The sequence below is a fragment of the Sparus aurata genome, chromosome 2, assembly GCF_900880675.1.
Source record: "Sparus aurata chromosome 2, fSpaAur1.1, whole genome shotgun sequence".
In the NCBI taxonomy this organism is placed as follows: Eukaryota; Metazoa; Chordata; class Actinopteri; order Spariformes; family Sparidae; genus Sparus; species Sparus aurata.
Genome location: NC_044188.1, coordinates 16,147,299 through 16,169,405, shown reverse-complemented (window position 1 = coordinate 16,169,405; position 22,107 = coordinate 16,147,299). Strand labels below are relative to the sequence as shown.

The following is a 22,107-nucleotide window of genomic DNA, read 5'->3' as shown; positions in this document are numbered from 1 at the left end:
TGATATCTGTTGTGCTAACAGGTTTTAGGCTGCTTATCAATGGACACTAACAGTGAGTGACAGATGTCTGTTCTGACACTTATAAGTCTTTTATTTTGTTGTAGTTTTCAGGTCGTCAGCTGAAGACACCATGAGGGCATAAAACTCAACTTTAAAAGATATCTTTATGATATGTGACCATTAACACATCTGACTGGTGTGGCTACACTTGGCTTACTGTTGATGTAAAATATGTGACCACTTAGGCCACTCTTGAGATAGATAAAATAAAATAGAAATAAATAACTTTTCAACGTGACCACCTTCTAGTCTTTCCCTGTGTTAGCAACATAGCTACCGCTGACAGCCTGGCTACTGTCCAAAGTAAAAAACACAACCTTACGACTCCCAGTTTGACTTAGAAACCCTAATCTCAGTGCCATGAAAAGGCAGAAGAAAACACTTGAATTTATTAACAAGTTTTTTCCTTGCTGATCAAGGAGAAAGTCCTGCTTGTAAAGGGGAACATATATCAGCGGGGTGCAGACTTCAACATGACACCCATGAAACATCAAGTGAATGCCTGTCCGTTGCTTTGCCTTGGTTTCTACCACTCTCCCTCTTCAGCTCCTTTGCCTCCTCCACCAGCGGGGCTCTTAGTCTTGTGCAGAATTGTGTTTCTACGATTATTCCAGTTCTTCTACATTCACCTGAGGATGGTGGCCAGACTGTTCACAAGGTTTCCCCTGTCAGGCTTTCACAGTGTTGCAGTCAGTTGAAAACACAAATGGTGACAGAAAATAGTTGTGTAACGAATGAGAAAGGAGACAAATTGGGAGACAAATTGGGTGACAAATTGCCAGAAGCACACCCCACCAGTTTTGATGCATACTGGCATCTCCATTCTAATTCTTGTTTATGAAATATAATTATTTTCTTGTTTCATAATGACTTAATTTGTTTTCCAGTACATTTTCTCCTTTTCACAATCGCTGTGAAAACACCACAAACATTTTGCTGCCTTCAACCTTTATTGAAATTGTTTTAGCTCTCTGCAAAGCTGTGCACCTACATACATAGCAAGGGATAAAGAATCAGTGTTGACATTGACAAAAGTGAATAATGTGCTTTACCCTAGGACTTTAACACAGGGGAAGGTACCCTATATGTATGATGTGAGAAACACTCCTATAGGGATTAATATATACTAGTTTATATACATTATTTACTATTTCACTGTAATGATTGAGGGTTCAGGTCAGAGATTCGCAACATGGATTTAAGTCAAAGATCAAGAATTCCTCCTGACAGAGAGATCAAAAGTGGGAGAGTGCACTCAGTGGAGTGCAGCTCTCTGCCAGGCATGTCTGGAGGCATGTGGGTGGGGAACAGGGAGCACAGGGTAGGCTGTGTGGCCATCATGCATGCATGAGAGTACTGGAATAAAGGGGGAGACAATATACAGGTTTTGAAACACCAGTGATGAAAAATGTAATTCTTAAGCCATTTCAGTAGAAATGGCAAAAGATAAAATTCTCTAACGTGACCACCACGTACACCCCCCTCATGTCTGGCGGAGATTACAAGTGAAGACACTTCACGATAAGTCATTTTGATTGGACATTTTAAAGGAAGAAAACCAACATCGCAGAGGGTTCTTTATGTTTTCTTTCACTAATAAATTTGCTTGAATTTCTCTTCACCCAATGAGACACATTGTCTCTAAACCGTCTATCACAGGGGCTCGATACAAATGTCAAGCCATGAATGCATATATTATTCTAAACGAGTATATTAACGAGCTATCAATCCCAAAGAGCGATAGAAAGAGTATTGATTTGTTGCCACTGAGGGAAAATAAAGGGATCAGAGCAGCTTTTTCTATTTAGATATGATGTTTATTTGCAGTGAATGATAATAGACTGCTCATGGCTAAGTGTGAAATTTGCCTGCAACAGCTGTGTCACCTATGAGAGGAGGTGTGAATTGGATTGCGCCTCATCGTCTAGTCTGGCCTATACCGGCTGATATGACCGGCCGCCTCTGCTCTACAGTTAATATGATTGACTGCTCCTCTGTCTGTTGACTAATGTAATTGTCGGCAGCTATTTTGGTGGGGATGCGATCAGTGTAATTGGCGGTGGTTCCTCCGTGGTCACGGTAGGATTAAGTCACCTCCCGCGCGCAGACAGCCACAGCAGGCTCGCGGAGGAGCCGCCGAGTATAGAGGCCAGAATGCCCGGCGACGGTAGGCCAGCCACACCAGCAGCAACATCACTGTGACGAGAGAGGAGCCGACGACCAGGCTTACTATGACCAGCACCAGGTCCAGCTCCGTTGGGTCTGAGAAATTAAGCAAATAATAATCTGACATGAGGCTACAGTCGTGATTTGAGCTTCTTTTCGGTTTCGTTATTGTGTTACATTAAGAAAGAGCACAACGCTTGGAGCTCAAAGGTACACAGCAATCATGATGGAGAGCCAGTCTGGACTCATTGTTTGTGTGTTTTGCACACTGATGAGCTTTCAATGATAAACCCATGGAGACACATATATTTGCACACAGAGAGCCACTTAATTATATGGCTCTTTTCCTCACATGCTATAGATAAATTACATGGTCATCTCTCATTTCCTGTCCTGCAGAAGCATCTCTCACATGCGCTGCATTATCTCAAATTGATTGTTTTTTTTTTTGTTTTAAGACACAGTGAATAATTACCTATCTCCTCCGGGGAGGTAGAATTTTTCACTTCCTCCTTTACCATGGGGCCAAAGGATATGCGATTCCTGAGATTGGTGACAACAGCATCTGGGCCCTCTAAGGCAAATGCACTCCTCTGCTGAAGACACTGCTATAAAAAGACAAGGGGAATTATGTATCATGTGAGTGTGAAAAATATAAGAGAAGACAACAGGTAATTACATTTTTGGAAGAAGGATGGTATTCCTGTTTATCATCAAAACTAGCCAGAACGATGCACAGAGTGAGCAATTGAAACAACGAAAGGTGCATTTCTCTGATAAATATGTCTGAACCATGTTTTCCTTTGTGGTCTTTTTTTTCATTTGGATGAAAAGGCAGGAGGAGAAGCATCTATTTCAAGTAGAGTGTTGGAAATAGATTTTTAGCTTGAAAGCGACTCTCTTTCTTTTAATCTATGCGGCCCCCACTGTGCTGGAGCAGTTCAAACAAGACAGCTGAAATATAATGTATAGCACTCGTGGAAATGTTTCAGGGAAACGTGTAGAGGTGCAAAAAGGGGGAAAATGATTTTAAGAAAACAAGGGGAGAAAAGATCATTAGACACCCAAAGAAAAGTTGTGGATTATGTGGAAAACAGGCAAGTTCACACTCTTCACACATATATCGTGACAGGGCAATGCATTTAAAGCATCAGTAACTCAGTGCAAACAGTTGTAATATTTGAAACTGACCATTATCTGCAGCAAGAAAAAACCTGCTGGTGTAAGAGGCCTTTGCAACACAGGAAGGAGTCCAAAAACCTAGTAATACATCAGCATTTTTGCACATAGTTTTCCCCTGTCTCAAAGTCAGTGGGTTTTTTGCACTAGTTTTTCGTTTGATACCGTGAATCTTGATTTTGGTTAACATAAGTTCAAGAGATTTTCACATCATAAAATACTGCAACACCCCTCGTGTGAATTGTAGAGCGTTTAGGGTGACAAAAAAGATGGTTTTGTTTTTATCCAGTATTCGAACTCCAGTCACCCGTCGGGGAGCCTTGTTGGCTTACAATAACGCCACATCCTTCGCCTCCACACCTGTTGCAACAAGTAATAATATAAGCATTTCATTTGTGAGTGATATGGCACGTTTCGTACAAATGTCAACCTTGGACGTTACTGTGGTTTGCAGGAATGTTAACATTATATCCTGGCAATTGTACTGCATGCAATTGTATAACCTAACTTTAGCCACTTCTACTTCAAAAATCTTAAAAATGATGTTTATCTGTGAAGATTATCTTGCTCCACAGAGGCAATAATCCAAAATCCTATTAAAAAGATCCTGCAGGCTTTTTACAAAGGCAACCAGGGCGATGCTAACTTCCAGGTTAGCTTTCAAAAATACCTCGCCTCTGCAGCACTGTTTACTAGAAAACATGAGGAGATATCACCAAAGAGCTGCAGACGTGCTTTGCAAAGGCAGACATCACAATTAGTCTCCAGAGTTTATCCTCTGTTTCACCTCTGCCCTCCACCGTGTGCTCGTCAGATGATTCGTTTTTTTCCCATTAAATCAAGGGGTCACATTCCCACAGCAGCAGGAGACAGCAGTTGGTATCAGCATCCTTTTGCTGCTCGTGCAAGTGTTATTCTGAAAATTTAGCAAAGACCTTATCCGACCTTCAGCGCACATAATGGCATGACAGATGCTTTAGGCTGCATGTCTTTGGCTGTCGGCCTCAGTCTTAGTCACAACATCTCACTCTCTTCACATTTAGGCATCATACTACACCCACTTTTTTCCACTTTTGACACAGGAAAATAATCTGTCCTCCTAGTTTTCATTTCATATTCAACTATACATTCATTCATCTCCCTTCACCTCTACTGCTCTTTCTCACTCACCTCGGTCTCCCTTCTTGCTCATCTCCCCGGCCCATTTACATCAGGTTGCTCACTCTTCATCTGTCTCCCCTGTTTTCACAGTGTCACACCCCGTGTCACTAAATTTAAATCACTCTCAGCCGCTCATTCTCTCGCATTCATGACACCGTGCACCTGCCGTAGTCTTACCCTTTCACAGTCGGAGCGGTTTCTCAGGCAGACACTGAGATCGCAGTGTAGGTACACTACTGAGTAATTAATCATTTCAAAAAGACTGATGGTGAAGCTGGCACTGGTTGACAGGGCACTGGGCAGCAGCGTGATCCCCGCTGGCTCTGCTGCTAACCTGAGGCAGCAACACAAACACCACAGTATATAACCTTAGCAGAGTCATTTTTACCTTGAAAGAAATAGTCACGTTTCAGAAACAATTTCAAACTGAGAATATCTTGCAGGTAAAGCCTCAATACGGCTGCCAAAAGCCATTAAGGCTGTCTTAATCAATAAACATGAGAACAGAAAAAGCATAGACAAGCAAGCTATCAATAATTTGTATTGAATTGGGTTGAAAGCTTAAGAGAAAAGAAACCTGGTTAGGTAAAGGTCAGCTTTTTCTTATGCTGCTGTCGGATTAGCTTCATTACTCATGGTGCATAATAATAACTTAAAGAGGTCATATTATGCTAAATCAGGTCCATACTTTTATTTGAGGGGCCTAGTAGAATAAGTTTATATACTTAAAATTTCAGAACATACATTAGTTTTCTCATATAGTGCATCGCTGCAGCACCGTTTTCACGCTGTGTCTTGAACACTCTGTTCTGGTCATGCCGACAAAGGTAGTGTGATCTAAAATAACAGTGCTACAGCTGGTAAGCATGACGTCAGTACAACCTGCATGTTCAAGCCCAAATGTGATACCGAAACACAGGCAGAACGAAACCAAACTGCCAATCTTTTATTTCAAATATAATTTTAGTTTTACTATTTGCAGTTTCTCTACATCACAGTATCAACTGTAAGTCTGCTGACTAACTGTAGTGTATATATGTTATAATATATATGTAATTAATTATATATAAAATATAATGTCATATAATGTCTGTTACATAGTGCTTCATAGGGCTTCACTCATAACTGCTTCTAACTGTAACTAGTTAGCTCTGTCAATCATGCAGCTAGTGGTAGTTGAGTCTGCCCAGAATGAGAGCTCAGAGCACCAGAGTAGTGTGTGTGGCTTTTACTACTGGACTATCACCGCCTGAGGTACAATGTGGCTTGGAGTTAATTTTCAACACAAGACATATACATCTTTGACATAAATCGAAAAAGTTATTTCTACACTTTGTGTTGATAATTGTAGTTAATGTTTTAAACTAAAATTCTTACATGTAGCACCTTTAAGGCTGACTTTGAAGGTTTTTCCTATTTTTTCTAAAAAAAAAAAAAGTCGTACATATTAAAAAGATTTGGCCCAGGTGTACACACATTTTACAAGTCAAAGTAAAAGTCAACAACCAGCCTATTCACATTTTCCCATATTTTAGAGGTGGTGCATTTATACTGCTGCCTCTCTAAGACTGCAGCAGTGCACTGAATTTCCATCTCTCTGAGTGATGCTGCCTCACAGAGATAACACCATAAACGTATAGCAGTCCTCTGGTACCGAGCTGAGGAATATTCAGCTCTTAAAAAATTTACCTGCAACTCCCTGGATTGATATGAATTGAAGTTACACTGTTTTTCTAGTAAACACATTTTGTAAGTCTAGCCAGGTTTCTCGTAGCTCTTATAGAGGGTGAAATGTGCATTATCCATGGCCGTATTCCTATAATATGCCCCCAAAAAAACAAACGCCAGGTTTTTATAATTCATTCTGACAACTTCAGTGCAAATTCAACCTTATAAGGTAGCATATGAAATAAGAAAAAGAAATTGAAATGAAAGACTGGCAGCAGATTTATCAGAAAATGTACTGTACATTTCCGACTGCTGCATTTGTTGACTGTTTTATTTCATTTTCGGTTTAACACTGAGGGAAAATAGAATTTTAGAGCTGTGTGTCCTCGTATTCTTGTGCTTAATCAAGAACCTTTACCTTGAAATGAAATCACAGCAAACTCCTTTTAAGGTAACACAAAAAAAATCCTTTCCCAGTCACCTTATTTCAGCCTGTCCTGTGTACCTGGAGAAAAGGCAGCAGGTGGAGTTGTTGAGGTCAGGCTGGATCGTTGGGGACAGGCAACAGGAGGTGACCTCAAGATTTATCCGACTGTTGTTTGTCTTCAGGTTGATAACCACTCTGATGTTCCCAATGGCTGGAACAGCATCACCAGGCTCTACACCTCTCTCCGAGGTCAGACTCATCTCTGCTGTGTAGTTCCCACTGCCACACATGTCATCGGAAACTTCTGTTACACTGGCAAAGGACAGAAAACAATGGTGTATGCAGTTCGTCCATTTAATTAAAGGACTACATCAGTAATTTTGCTCGTTTAAGGCCAAATAGTACATTACAAATAACATATAGTAACCATGGCCAGAAGGAATATGCTCTAGCAGATTGACATGATTGATTTCCCTTCCAGGCAGTAATTTATTTCCATCTATTTTGCTGTATATGAACTCTGGAGAGCTGAAACTTTCTTGAGATGTATAATCCATCACAGTGAAGGATTGTGTCAAACTTGAGCTGGAATTTTATGAAGTCTGGTCCAAAGCACTGTTGGTGCATTTAAGGATTCTCTGACAAATTAGATGAGCTGCCAAACAGCATCCATTTCTATGGAAACAAGACTTAACAGTGTACAGTCGCACCAAGCAGCCCTGTGAGGCAGGACATGCACAAACTGATGCTTTGAGCTAAAGGCTAATGTCATAATGCTCATAGTGACAATGCTAATATGCTGATATTTAGCATGTATGCAATGTTTGCAATCTTCTTTTAGCCTGTATAATGCTAAAATGAGCTAATTTGCAATTTAAACAAAGTCCACCTGAGATCAATAGGAATGTTTTGCAGCTTTTTGGTCAGAAACCAATAGCTAGATAACCATTAAAGTACGAGCATGAAATGTAACATTTTTGTTACATAGCTACTTCAGTAGCTAACTTCACTTCACACAAAAAATGTTGTACATAATTGCATTAATCTTTTTTAATGTATTATACTAAAATGTGTGTGTATACAGACTTTAAGGAATTACAGAGACCACATTCTTGTGAGTATGGTTTGCCCTGTCCAGGTTTGACTCCACCACCACAGCTCATGACTGCAATATTGTTGAGCAGTAGACTCCCAGATATTAGATTTAGGAGAGGCCTGAATGCATCCCACTAGAACTGTTTTCAGAACTGTAACTGCTCATCACTGCATCACATTAACTAAATTAATTTAGGGAAGAAATAAAGCAGTTTGCTGTGATGGGTTATCCACTTAATAGGATAACTTGTGCAAAATCACCAGTATGGTTCTTTAATTTGTTAACGCATGATTAATAGATAATGCCAGAATAATAGGACACATAATATGATTACCCGGAGAGATGAAGAGGTGAGGTCCTTCTCCTGTGTTTCCTCCTCGGCAGCTCTGATTCAGGCTCCGGCAGTAACAGCCTACGCACAGACTCCTGTATTGATGCCCCCTCTTCAGACACAGCCCGTGTTGACCTGGTGGCATTTTGTGCCTCAAATATCTCAGCTTTGGCTCTCTTTAATTGTGTTTTGGTGTTGTTTTCAGCAAGCAGTGTCCGCTCAGCAGACTCAACAGTGGTCTGCGCAGTAGTTGCTTCAGGTTCAGATAATGTGACCCCTGCTGCAATAGCCTCGTGAGCTTTAGAGGACTCTCTGTGAGATTGTTTTTGTGCTGTTTTCTCTGCAAACTGACCCTGCTCAAGTGTCCCACGTCTCTCCAGATGATTAGTTTCAACAAGTGCTCTCAATGTTTTTGTTGAAGTCTCGTAGGTCATACTGTTGGCACTTTTTGTAGCGGTCCCATCAACATTGGCAGGGTCATGATCAGATTTACTGGTGGCTGGTGAAAGCAGTGAATAGGCGAGGTTGGTGGCCTGAGGGCTTGCCTTTCCAGGTCCAGGACAGCCTGTGCTACAGTTGCCATTTTCAGGTTTTGTGTCAGGAGTGTGTGCTGCATTAAAATGATCTTTTGCTGTGTTTTCAGCCTGTGTTTTATCCATTTTCTCTGGAGCGGTATGATCAATCTCACTTGCTCCAATTGTTGTTTCAGTTGTCCCGCCTGACTTAGCACAGCCAATTGTCCTACAGCTGGTTTCATTAATAATCTCTATAGGTGAGATTGCTGTAGGTGGTACAGAATCAGTCACAGCTCCAAGTATCACTTGACTTATTGAGGTCTTTTCAGGTAATGCATGCGTATTATGTTTGTCTGCTCCATCTAGTGTATGTGTATGATTCCTCTCATGTAGAGGATGTTTTGCTTCGAAAGAACTCTTTGTCGAGACAGCTGTTTCAATGACTTTGAATGATGAGTGGTCTGCTACCATGGTAGGTGTAGAGTCATGTGCCTCTCCAGCTCTGTGGGCAGCATTTAACAAACCTGTCTGGATGCCCTGTCCAGGGTCACTGACACGGCGTGTTGGGATCATGCTAGGTAGCTGGTGTTGGCTCTGTTCAATAGCCTGGGCAGAGATTTCATGCTCAGGCTTCTCTAGACTCTGTGTTTCTGTCCTGTTCTTTCTGTTCACAGCAGGGGTGAGTTTGCTAGTGTTCACAGTTGTGAGAGGCTCTCTTCGTGACAAAGACTCAATATGAATACTGGGATGTGCCATACATTCAGCATTTGCAGCTTGAGATGGCTTTTCAATAACAACTTGGACATGCTCAGTCATGGTCAGGGCTGATTCAGGAACTGCCATGGACACAATTAGACCGGTTGGTGGCAGTGACACAAAATCACTAGTTTCAGTCGCTATTATCCGAAAATCGGAGGTAACATTTATTATCCGGTCAGCAGACTGCTGTGAGGATGTATTGGGGAGCTGAAGGTCACTTTTGAAATTAATGTGTGTAACAGGGAGAGTGTTGTCATCCAAAGTGCCTTGTGGTGTGGAGGGAGCTTGCTTTTCAATTGTTTTTGCTGCATGATACTCCATATCAGAAAAGGCATTGTTAAGCGCATCATTAGACTGCATTTGGGGTATTTCCTGCAGATTATCTGATTTAGCAAATGCTGTGGTGCCAGTTGGATCATTTTTGTCAAAATCCTCATTTATTGCCTGCTTAGTGTTGCTGATCTGAATTGCAAACAAGATGGGCTGAGCATTTGTTTCATTTAAACCTTCTAACTGGGCAAGATGATTATTCCCAGGTGTAGCTTTCAATATGTTGTTTGCTTCATCATTGACACCTACATCTTGCAGCTCGTTGTGGCTGTTTTCATCAGTGTTTTTTACTGCTGGTTTCTCAATCTGTGTCACAAACGAAGAGCTGAATTCTTCAGTGTTCCTGACGTGGTTTTTCCTCCTGTCAGTTGTTTGTGTTACGAATGGAGTATCATTCTTTTCCCCTCTTCTTTCTGCCATGTGCTTTGTGACTGCATCTGCCAAGGTCACTTTCTCTTGCAGACCGTCATTCTCCTCAGTTTGATTTGTATCAGCAGCAGTCCCTAACAAGGACTCAGCATGTCCTCTTTCATTATTTACATATTCAGCATTGGAATTTGCCTTCACTATTTCTTTTGCTGATGCTGATCTTGTTAGCTCTGTCAAGCCATAGGTGTCAGGTAAACTGTCACCTCCAAATATCACAAGGTTTAGCTGCGGTGACACGCTGCCAAGAGGAAATTGATCGCTCTTTGCTTTAGGGCTCATTGATGCCATTAGGGTCTGTACAGATCTCTGCTTGTTATCATCAACAGGAGCATGCAAAGCATCTGAATGGGCTGTCTGCTCTGACAGTTTAAATGAGCAGGGCTGGCTTGAAGTCATGTCAAAGGAGGAGGAAGAGGAGGAGGAGGACTGGCTTATCTGAGGGGCTGATTGCAATTGGTGAGGCCGCAACTTGCCAACGGAGATGTGGGCTTCAAATGATAAGGCCCCGGTTGTGGGTGGGGTGGTAAGTGAGTCATTATACATCTGCAGGAGCTGGGCAGGATTCACTGATGTAGATAAATTCACATCTTCAATAATGTTGGAGGTTAAAGGGTCCTTGACACGCGATTCAAATATATGTGCAGGGGTAATGTGTTTTGCTCGCCCGCTCTCATTCGTAGTCTGTGAAAGTGGTTTCTCCTTCGAAACTGAAGCACCAAATTTATACCTGTGATCTGAGGCGCTGTAAATAATTGATGCACTGAGAGTAGAACTGTTTTCTGTAAAGTGGGGCTGAGCTCGCAGGAACCCAGCTGTGGCTGCCAGTGGTGGGGTCTTGAGTGACAACACGCTATCGATACTGTTCAGCTCAGGGTTTGCTGAAACTCGGGGCTTCAATACATCACTAAATCTTGAAATGCCAACTACGAATGTTTGAGAGAGTTTCGGGACCGTTCGTGTTGTGGCAGTCACTGAAAACGTAGTGTCAGCCACTTTAGGAAGTGAAGAAGTATCTCTGTGCCATGGAAGCACACCCCTAGACAGATGAGGTTTAATCTGTGTGTACGGCTCCTTGGGGATAGATGTCACTCTTGATAGTCTTGGGGTCTGAGATCTCACAGCTGAGTGCAGTGGTCTGTGAGTGCTTGTCACTTTGTCAGGAAATGGCTTATTTTTGATTTCCACAATCTGTGCAATATCGTCACCCAGATGAATGCCCCTGTGCGTTGTTGTTCCTAGCTGTTTAATCAAACTGTGGCTGGAAGACAGATTTGCAACAGCAAGCCCTTTGTCTCTGTTAAGCTCTTTAGAATTAGAAGGTGGTCCAGGGGGAACATTTGTCATGGCCTTTCTCCCAATTTCCCTGCTATGTTTAAAGTCTTCCATGCTCGCTGTTCCCTCTCTGCTAGCTAAAGACTCTCTCTGCTTTTCGGCTACACCTTCCTCATCTCTTACTTCCTCTTGTCTTGGTGCATTCTTTTGCCTCAAAGTTACATCCTCCTCTCCATAGTTCCCTTCACCTTCCTCTGTTGTATCTTTTTTCCCACTTTCCATCTTATCTGATCCAAAAAGCTCAGCTCTTTTGTTCCCCAACTCATCTCCCATGCTGTCTTCTTCTTCCTCCAACTTTAGTATCTCTTTTGTCTCTTTAATGTCTTTGCTGTGCTCACCCTCTGTCTTGATAATCTGTTTGTCCTCGTCTTCTGCAACTACAGTCAACACCTGCTTGTTTTTATCTCCCAGCTTCAGATTGTGGACTATTACTGATTCTCTGATTAAATCGGTGTTGTTTTGTACAAAAGACTGCCTTGTTGATGCCACACGGTTATCATTCGTAGCATCAAGACTCCTCTCTGGAGTGATTTTTGATTGACTCCCTAAAAGTTTGCTCATTATCAGTCCCTTTGGAAATGGCTTGCTTGATAGTGTTGTCAGAGTAAATGTGGAGGCGTCATCATCAAAATCCTGTCTCAATTGTGGAAGAGACAACACGAAAGGCACAACAACTTTTCCCGCTGTAACAGTTGGCGTTTGTGGGTCTGTCATAACCGGTTTACTAGCTGGCCCTGAGGCATCAACAAAAGCCTGCTTAACAATGCTCTTTACGGTGTTCAATGTGTGGGAATCTTGCGTATCTGTCAGGTGTCTCTTGGTGGTTACTGATGCAAACTTGATGGCCGTATCCTTTAATAACAAAGTCAATACGGGTTCTTTGGTCTGAGAGTTTGGTTTAGCTGGCGTTTGGCTGCTCAATACAGAGATCAGAGAATCCGCTCTTCCTGTCAGAGAGCGAGACTCAGGGTGTTTGACCGCAGAAGTTGGATGGATTGCAGTGCTGTGATCAATACCTTCTGGAAGAATACTTTCCTGACTGCTGTGAGGTTTTTCAGCCATGACATGAGTTTTGCTTACTGACCCACTGCTGCCATCCAAAGATATGTTTCGGATAAATAAATGATTGGTGTTTGTTGAGAGACTGTGGGAAGCGTTTTCTGTATTCTTACTGATATCTATCAGTTGTGACTGTGGGTCCCCGACGCTCACCTTTATTCCAAACATCTCTTGTTCTCCACTTCTCACTGGTTTCCTCACGGTATAAAGTGGCTTTGAAGAGCGATAAAATGCTGCGCTTGTCGAGATCGGTCTCTCTGTGACAACAGCTCTAGTGGCATACGTGTTCCTTGCAAGTCTGTCAAATGCAACTGTTGCTGTATCGGTAAGAAAGGCTTTAATTTGGGAAGTATTCAAAATGCCTTGACTATGATTCATAGTTTTCTTGTAGGATAAAGAAGCAAATGTCAGATTGTAAACCAGTTCTTCCTTCACCCCGAAACTAGAATGCTTGCTAATGTTTGGGTGACTGATGTCTTTGTTCAGTATTACCTCTTGTTTTCCAATTGGCTGCTGATGTAAACTGGGTAAGGAGGTTTTAAATTGATTGGAATCTAAAGCAAGCCCCTCTATACCAGGAGAGTCTGAAGTGTCCTGAGGTGACGGCGCTGGTAGAGCCACAGATTTCTCAGTGGACCGCAGTCTTCGATCTTTGAGGCAGGTCAAACACAAGTTTGTCACAGTGTTTCCTCTGACCGAATCTTCTCCTGTATCACTTTGGAAGATGGATTGCACTGTACTGAACGGATAATCATTCCTATCCAGGTTTGAAATCCCCTTTTCATCCTTGCCTTGAGATCGTTTTTCATCATTGTCATTACGCAGTGCAGCCAGGTTATCAATTACACGAGGATGAGATGCAGATAGGACTGGAACTCCCGGCCCTCTGTCAGCAGATGTGAGAGTAATAGAGTCAGTGTTTCTCTGATTCCTCTTATCAAGCAGAGTGTTAAGCCAAAGAGGAGCTTTCAGTACATCTGCGGACAAATGGACTTCTGGCTCAGAGCTGCCATTCATCATTGATTCAAATTCAGCATGTGCAGAAGAGAAAACGTTCTCCTCATAATTAGGGATCAATGGGAATTCTGGTTCAGTGTGAATCCTCCCAGCTGATGGATTGTCTGTGGTTGATGTGTGAGAGTTTTGCCCATCTCTGGAAACAAAACGCTCTCTGCTCGGCGGGGCAATCACAGCCGGTGCTTTTGTGGTTTGCGTTGTCTCATCAGGTGCCGCTGGTCTGGTGTCAAACAAGTCCGCCCCTGGAAACTTGGCGTGTCGAAGCATATTCTCTGTAGGTATTGCTGCTGTGCCATGACCAGTTGTGTTTTCCTCTTTCACAAGCAGATCTTTTGTGACAGTTGTGCCTTTTGTTTGTTCTGCGCCGTAACCTTGGGAATCGTCTTTTTCTGCCCTGACTGCACAGAGAAAAACAGAACATGTCACTCAAATTTCTCCCCTGAAAGCTGTCCTTCTTGAAAGTATGTTGAGAATAATGTTAAAAGATATAATTCTAGACATTCCTATTTAATCAATTTACTCTATCTTTTCAAGAACCCACTCAGAATCAACTGGGGTTGCATCATTTCTACATATGATGTTATCATGTAAGGCAGTATTTTCGTTGATCCATGTTATAAGGGGCGATGTGAACATTTGGCCAGATTAACAGTTTATCAGGATATTCAACACAAATGGGAGTCAGGTTCATCCAAAAGCCACAAACTACTTTGGAAGAGACTGGGTTTCTTTCTAACACTGTTTTGATGACTGAAGGGCGCAGGCATACCCCCCACTTAATTTCGGCTCATCTCCCTCAGTGATCATGGACACTTGGAGAGAGTGTTGGGTGATAAATCAGGATGGTTACTAATTAGGCAGTATTTTTAGATGTCTGCTTGAGCATCAGGCCTTACAGCTGCAGTACAGAAAGTGCAGTCCGCTGGTAGAAGGAGAACATAATGAAATATAGTCTAATCAGAACTGCGTCCCCAGAATCAACATGCCAGTCGGCAGGTCTATGCAGCATTTTGTCTGTACTGTTTGAGTCCCTCCAGCTCTGATTTCCACTCAAACTGGCATCCTCCCATTAGCTAACCCAATAGTCTTGTTCTGGTTTTTGACCACTGGAGGGGCTGTAGAGATTTTTTTGAGAGGGTCCACATGTTATTGGTACCACAAGGACACATCAATGAAAACAGCGGTGACATGTGACATATTGCTGCTGTATGCAGAGGGCCATACAGTGGACAACAGGGTATATTTAAGGTGAATTTATGCCTCTCTCTTGATGTATTCTAGGGATCCAATAGTAGCTACCTGCAGCACAGGAATTGATTTATAGTCCGACATAGGAATTTACTAGCTGATTTGGTGTGGGTAGCCAAGGACAACAAATTATGAACCTGTGTAGGACTGGAACCTGAAATAAACAATAAAGCAGGCCAAGCTGATCAATGAAAAACGGCCCTAAATTTCATATGCTGACTGTTCGGGAAGGTTATACACAGTAATTTAATAATTGTTATGGCTATGGCAAATGCAAGACACCGCAGCGGACAAGTTTAAAATAAAAAAAAGCAAGCTTTCTTGACATCAAGCTGAATCCACAAAAAGAACAGTCAGAAAACAAAAGGCTGACAACAAAACAGGAATCCAAGAGAGCAAAAACTGAAACTGAAAAAGAAAAAAAAGACAAATAGAAAACGTGAGGGGAAAACACTGAAAGGTGTAAAACAAAACATGAAACATGAGGATAATACCTTAGAAAATAAAACAGAAAACAACCTAAAATGAACTGACAGTAATAAACAAATGAACAAAGGCGCATTTGCATTACAAAAAGGTTCATGCAGGTTACATCAGCAACATCCCTGCGGAGGATAATGCATTCAACAGTTTGTTGAAGGCAAGCAAAACTACATTAAAAACTCCACAGGGTACCTTCAATAATTTGAACCTTGTTGTGGCAGATACAATGTCAGGACATAAAGTTAATGATGTTGACACCCCCTGTGGTGTGTGACTGATGGATAAGTTATACAATGTTTAGGATATTTTGTTTCGCAGGCAGTTTTCTGAAAACATGGATTTGTTATGATGATGAACTAGGATCTTAATGAAAGCACCCATTGTTTGAATGCTTTGTTAAAGATATAAGATATTATTAAAGAATCTATTTATATTTGTCATTTATATTTGACACTGCTGTATGTGGTGAGAGCTTATTCACAGTATAAGCATATAATTATAGGACACATATGTAAGCCACAGTGGAAAAGAAATCTGCTTATACATGTATGAAATGTAATCAAATGAGATGTCAGTGTGGTTATTGATCTATTTATTATTTTTCTTTTTAACATTCAGCATATATTCAACATTTACTATGTCTATGTAATATTTTTGGTATGTCTTACTTTAAAAGTGAAAATGACGTTTTAAAGCTATTCAGCTGCTTTTTGCTACTTTAAGTTAAATATTCAAAATGTTTTGTCTGTTTTTCTTTGCTAACTTTCATATTTTCTTGTGAATTGAGAAAAAAGAGAATCCAGAAAAATGTGTCACTTTTTGTGGATCAATCTTTCATTATCAGGTCTGCATCCATTTATCCATTCATATCCAATATTTACTAGCAGTGACACTAACACACTGGAACATACTGTAATTGAAGTAAATTCTGCACTGTACCTAAAGCCTTAACAACAAAATAAGTACATACCTGTAAGCAGGAAGAATCCTACTGTGAAACAGTAAAGTCTCCTCATTTCTGCTCAGATCTGTTTACAATTATTCAAGCCCTGGTGAATAAGTGTTCCTATTACTGTGTAGTCCAAGTGAGCAGACGGTATCCGTTGTTTGCAGACAAACACAGATGGTGTCATCCCTTACAGGGAGCCTTTGTCCTCTGCAGTTCATTCATACATGGATTAGATTTCTCAGTTGCTTTTACAGTCACCGCAGGTACTCGTAGCCAACAGATTTTAAGAAAGGGTAGACATAAATAAATAAATCACATCTCAATTTCTTTCATTCTAAATGGCATTTATTCATTTATGAAACAACTTTATGTAACAAACCTCAGATTCATTCAAAGTGAGTTGCTATGAAACAGCAACATATCACATGTATGCTTATATCTATGCAAATGCAAATACTATGTCAATTCTTTGATAGATGGGTGACAATAACAAGAAGTTGCTTAATAAATAAGCACAAAACCTGTCTGCCATCATGCAGAGTCATTATGATTCATCCTCTGTGGACCATGAGTGTCTGTACTATTATTGTGCCAGTTCATCCTGAAGATGCTGACTTGTTTCTCTGGATAAATTAAAAGTTCGACCTGCTTGGAGCGCTATACAGGGGAGTACCAAGGTCATTAGGATTCATCCTCTGGTCACCATGTGCCAAATTTATTGGCAATATTTGCAATATTTGAGGAGATTTTTTTCTCGAAAATGAAGATTTCAACCACATGGTGGCACCAGAGGAAAGCCATGGGATCATCAAGGTCTAGAGCCCGCTTCCTTCTGGGGATCATAAGTGTCTGTACATAATTTAAATGGCAAGTCATCCGATAGATGTCGGGATATTTAAGTCAAGGTGATGACTGACTGACCAACATGGCCATTCCTAAAATCACCTTCTTAAGGTGAAATGATAACGCCATCATTGACAGTATAAGAATTGTCTGAGCCGACAGAGCGCAGGACTACAGTGGGATGACGAGTGGTGTGTTATCGTCAATGCTCGGTGATGGACGGCGTTTCCCAGATGTTGAACTTTTGATATGAAGATGCCGTCCACACAATCATCACATCCTTCTGCTGCATTCACCCTGACGCAGATTCAAAAGATGCATTACGTTGTCATGTGTATTTGTATATAAATTACTGTATGTGTGTTCTGTAATCTCGTTATGCAGCCCAGTGTTGTATAGTGATGAATAAATTACCTTGTATCTTATCATATATCCATATAGTTATTATATTAGACTTGATTACAAAGAGTGTGTGTAACAGTACTTGTCTTATCTCTTCCGGAACATCTTCACAGGCCACCACAGTGGGTGTGCAAACATTATAGCTCTAACCTTCTTACAGCAAAAATAGTCTAGATTATATTCCTGCCCTTTCTGTCAGAATATAGGCAATCCTCAAATATGACATATCCCAAACTTAGTCCAACTGTAAATAGTCCTTAAATTGCTAATTTGTTGGACATGATTTGTCCCTCCAGTAATGTCATCTAAAGAATCCAAAGTCGGATGACAAAGTACATTTTCATAACACAAGACTCAACTTCACTTCTCGGTATAACATGAAAATTAAAAAAAAAAAAAAACAACTTCACATTTAAAGAACCAGTAATAAGACAAATACCAGTGGCTGGAGCCAAGTAGAGCGACTGTATAGGACACACAATGTAATAGAACCTGATGGTAATTAAAAGAAAGCCTTCAAGAAGGATGAGTAGGTGTCAGGTTTATATCTCTTTGAAAAGCCTCATAATCCTCAGGGGTACATCAATCTAATCTGTGTCACTTCAAATACAGTCAGTATGTAGACATGAACTCTTCAAGCTGGATGCATGTTTGTTTAAGCGGTGTACTCTGGCACATTATTCATTCATTTACCTTTAAACAAATCAACTACCTGTTTTACAGTTAGAAAATATGAATCACATTTTAATCTAATAACACTAACAGTGAATCTGCTTGCACCTCTAAGCGCACTTACTAACAGTTGTTAATTAGTAATTTTTTTTTTGATATACTATTATAATCCCAAATTGGGAAATTCCTTTTTCCACTCACATTACACACAGGTGCGCACACACAAACACACACATGCAGTGTAGAGGAGATGAGCGAAGGGGCAGCCACACATGCTACGGCGCCCAATGAGCAGTGTTAGGGGTCGGTGCCTTGCTCAGGGGCACCTCGGCAATGCCCAGGATGTGAACAAGCACTCTCCAACTGCCAGTCCACATCATTCTTTCTTGGTCCGGGTGGGACTTGAACCGGCGACCTTCAAGTCCCCAAGCCAAGTCCCTACGGACTGAGCTATTGCCGCCCCCCTTAGCCACAAAGATGCACATGGGTATGAAAAACAAGGTTAGGCAAGAATGTTGCTAATATCTGTGACCTTGTATATATAAATCAAGCAATTAGGAGCAGAATTTTAATCGAAACATATCAATCAACAATCATTCTCACACTAGCTAAGAATTATTCATATTATTGATGATGATTAAATGAAAGAAGATGTAAAAAATTGCGACCACCAAGGCTGGTTTTTGTGAGAGAGCACAGAGAACACAACAACACTGATAACAATAAGGGATATCAAAATGAAATTATTGAAGATTTTTAATATGTCTGGAATTGCTCAAAAACATGTATTCATAAAGTATACAGTGCATTCAGTGGGTTGGCATTCAATGGAAAGTACACTTTTCAATGAATTTGTGAACTAAAGATTGAGACATCCTCAACAGCGTAGCTCTGTAGCCTACAGGTCTCATCAAAAGGTTCCTGTGAAACAGAAATCTGTCTGTTTCTACCATCCATTATTGACATCATTGTATAACTACGGTCAGGATTTAGAAATGTAGAAATCAGGGCTGGATCACTTACACTTTACTCTGCAATACAAAACTATGGCAGAAAAGGGAAATACTAAACCTAAGGTGAGGCTTGACGCTTGTACTGTTTTGCTGAAGCTGTATATACTAACCCCTGGTGTTTCCAAACAAATATTAACATATCTATTCTCATGAGACTAACTTAAACAATTACTCACTTATCTGATCAGTGGATGGGCTGATTCAAGGAAATAGCTAGCAGCTTAGAGGATGTTAAAGGTCTAAAAATATAAAGTATAATGAACAGGCAGCACAGTTCATGGACTAAATTAAGTCAAATTTTTATTACTAAACAGGAACTCAAAACAGAGACCAATTTCATGAAATGAAAACTGTTTCTCTCTCTCACCCTCTACGTGGACGGTAGGGGACACCATCGACAAATGCATTCAGTCCATTCTGTCATAAATTTTCTCATGTGTGACCAGCTTCTTCAACCAGAGCCGTACCTTCGCATTAGCTCATTATCAGTGTGACATTTCAACTGGCCCACCGATGTTCCTTCAGGCGTGTTCCTAGATGTAATCAACGGCATGTGGTTCGTCGTGTGAGGTGAGAGGATACCTGGGCTCAGGGGGCACAACTTCCCAAGAGCAATCGCTGCATTTCGCTGCACAGCTGTCCTCTTAGCATCCCCTGTGGTGTGTGGCAGTAGCAGCAGCACAATATCAGTGCCCAGCAGGTTGCTGGCAGTTTGCTCTAACTCTAGGCAGTGGGCCAAGCACAGGGCCGCACTTACTGACACCATCTCATCACAGTTGGAACACGGCAAATGACGTAGAAAAGACAGTTCTGTGTGATGGCAAACAGCAATAACACTTTATTAGCACACGATACATGATGTGAAGTTCTACAGATATGCTGCACACTGGTCTCACGCATGTATACACGCACACAGACACATGTTTCATTTGCATATTGGGTCAAACCCTCAAATATTCATATAAAAAGTAATGTGAACATGTCAATCATTTTCCACTTTCATCAGACTTCAGCGGCTCCCTACTCACCAGCTGACTGGCACCAGTGCAGACCGTCAGAGTCTTAATGTCATACTTAGTGGCAGTCTGCCCTGTTCCCTGGGCAGGCAGACACACAAACAACAATGACATTAACCGAGCGAACTGTATCAGCACCTAGAGGTCACACAACATATGTATTTCTTTTCTTCAGATCATGATGATAGTGACTGTTCAAGGGGATAAGTAGTAGGTAGTCTGAAAATGTATCTGAGTATGTGGTTCTGATTTGTTTGCTGTTGCTGTTGATGTTGTGATGTTGATAATGTTATATTGTAGCTTGTTTGTACTGTAGATGAACAGAGACTGACTTGTGGCCCTTTGCTGCGTGTCATCCCATTTTCTGTCATCTCTCTAAGCAGTCGCATCTAATAACGCCATGAAAAGGCCAAAACATGGATCAAATTTCAGCCGTCTGAAGCGTCACACCAGCCGATAAGACTCTTTCCTAGCAGCTCAGTTCGAGTGATACACATTAGAACAGTTAATTTTGCATTTCCATAATAAAACATTGTGGATGGTAGCAAAAGAACCACTCCATGCTGTCCATTTTCTTTCATCACCCCTCTGTTGAGGTCCCTGGCACGGTGATCCGATTCTAAAAAAATGGGGTTAAAAAGCTGAAGACCTCTGATTGGTCAGTCGGAACCACTGGAGTCATCTCATCAATCGCTTTATAAAGAAAGCATTGCAGTACATGCTGCTTAAGTTCTCTGCATGACAAATGGCATGAAAATCATTTCAGTGTCACTATTTTAAGAATAATTAATCTAATTAAATATCATTGGGAAATATAGTTTTTTTTTAAAAAGTGAGATACAAGTATGTCACAGAAACATGGCTGTATGTACAGTTGTGTAGCTTCAGCAGTCAGCGCAGGTCTTGACCACACACAGCATGCTGAATGGCCTCAGAGGAATGAGGGAGGACTTTGCTTAGCACGCCTGCAGCTCTCTTGAGTGACAAAGAAGAATGGACAATGAAGAATTTGGCATCAGAAACAAGGAGATAACAGAAGGTGGAGAAAGAACGATGGGAAAACAGAGCCGAGGAAATGGACGAGATAGCAGATAAAACTGCGACAGCTACTACAACAACAGACAAAATTGAATGTGGGAGTGCGGGTGAAAAAAGGTTGAGAATTGGAGAAGAGAAAGACGTGAAATCAGGAGGTGTTATGGAGTGCTTTTTTTTGCGGCAATAAAGTACAGGAAGTCCATTGTTAAGATGGTGAGAGAGGCGCCTGGAAACATGTTTGAGGGGACATGAAATCGTAGTGACACTTACAAGGACACAATAATAAAAAGAAAAGAAGGAGAAAACAAGGGTGAGAACTGGACGAATGTGAACTTGAAGGTCACACATCATGCGTGCTTTCTTTCTCTTGCAGTGTGGAGTCACACTATTATTCACTAATTTGATACGCAATTACAGTAATTTGAGGGTATGAACTACTCACATTAGTGTGTTCAGTGTACAAATGAGTTATTTGGAATAAATATTTGTCAGTCAAGGGCACAAAGTAGAAATTTGAGTGAATCATTTAAACAATCTCGTCCATTTGATGAGTTTTTGATTAAAGATAAACTTTTACCAATGCAGCTTTCAGTTTGACTTCAATGCTCTCATCACCTGCTTTCATAAGAGCACAGGCAAACAATTTTCACAAAATAGGCTCTTATTGGCCCACAGCACTCTGCCTCCCCAGTACCAAATGGAATAGAGACACAGTTATCCCGAGACCCAGATTTTATACTCAAGAAATCAGAGCTAGGAGGCTGCCAAACACTGGCAAACACTAACACACTTCAAATTAGATAGTAATGTAACTCAAAGTCTGTTATAATCAATAAAAGGAGATTTTTGAGGGCCATAATACTGTATAAAACGTCAGATTGTGTGTCTGTCGGTCTGTTTTGGAGTATATTTGT

The 22,107-nt window shown here is 41.1% G+C and overlaps 1 protein-coding gene across 1 annotated transcript; it reads right to left on the bottom strand.

Annotated features, from left to right (window-relative positions):
• Positions 1-996: 996 nt before the first annotated feature.
• Positions 997-10,833, bottom strand: LOC115597237 (uncharacterized). Its single transcript, XM_030442996.1, has 5 exons — positions 8,092-10,833; positions 6,740-6,973; positions 4,744-4,900; positions 2,702-2,834; positions 997-2,322 (listed from the first exon to the last, which is right to left on the bottom strand). Exons 1-5 carry the CDS (start codon positions 10,662-10,664, stop codon positions 2,135-2,137), a joined length of 3,285 nt encoding a protein of 1,094 aa, XP_030298856.1. The 5' UTR covers positions 10,665-10,833; the 3' UTR covers positions 997-2,134.
• Positions 10,834-22,107: the final 11,274 nt, after the last annotated feature.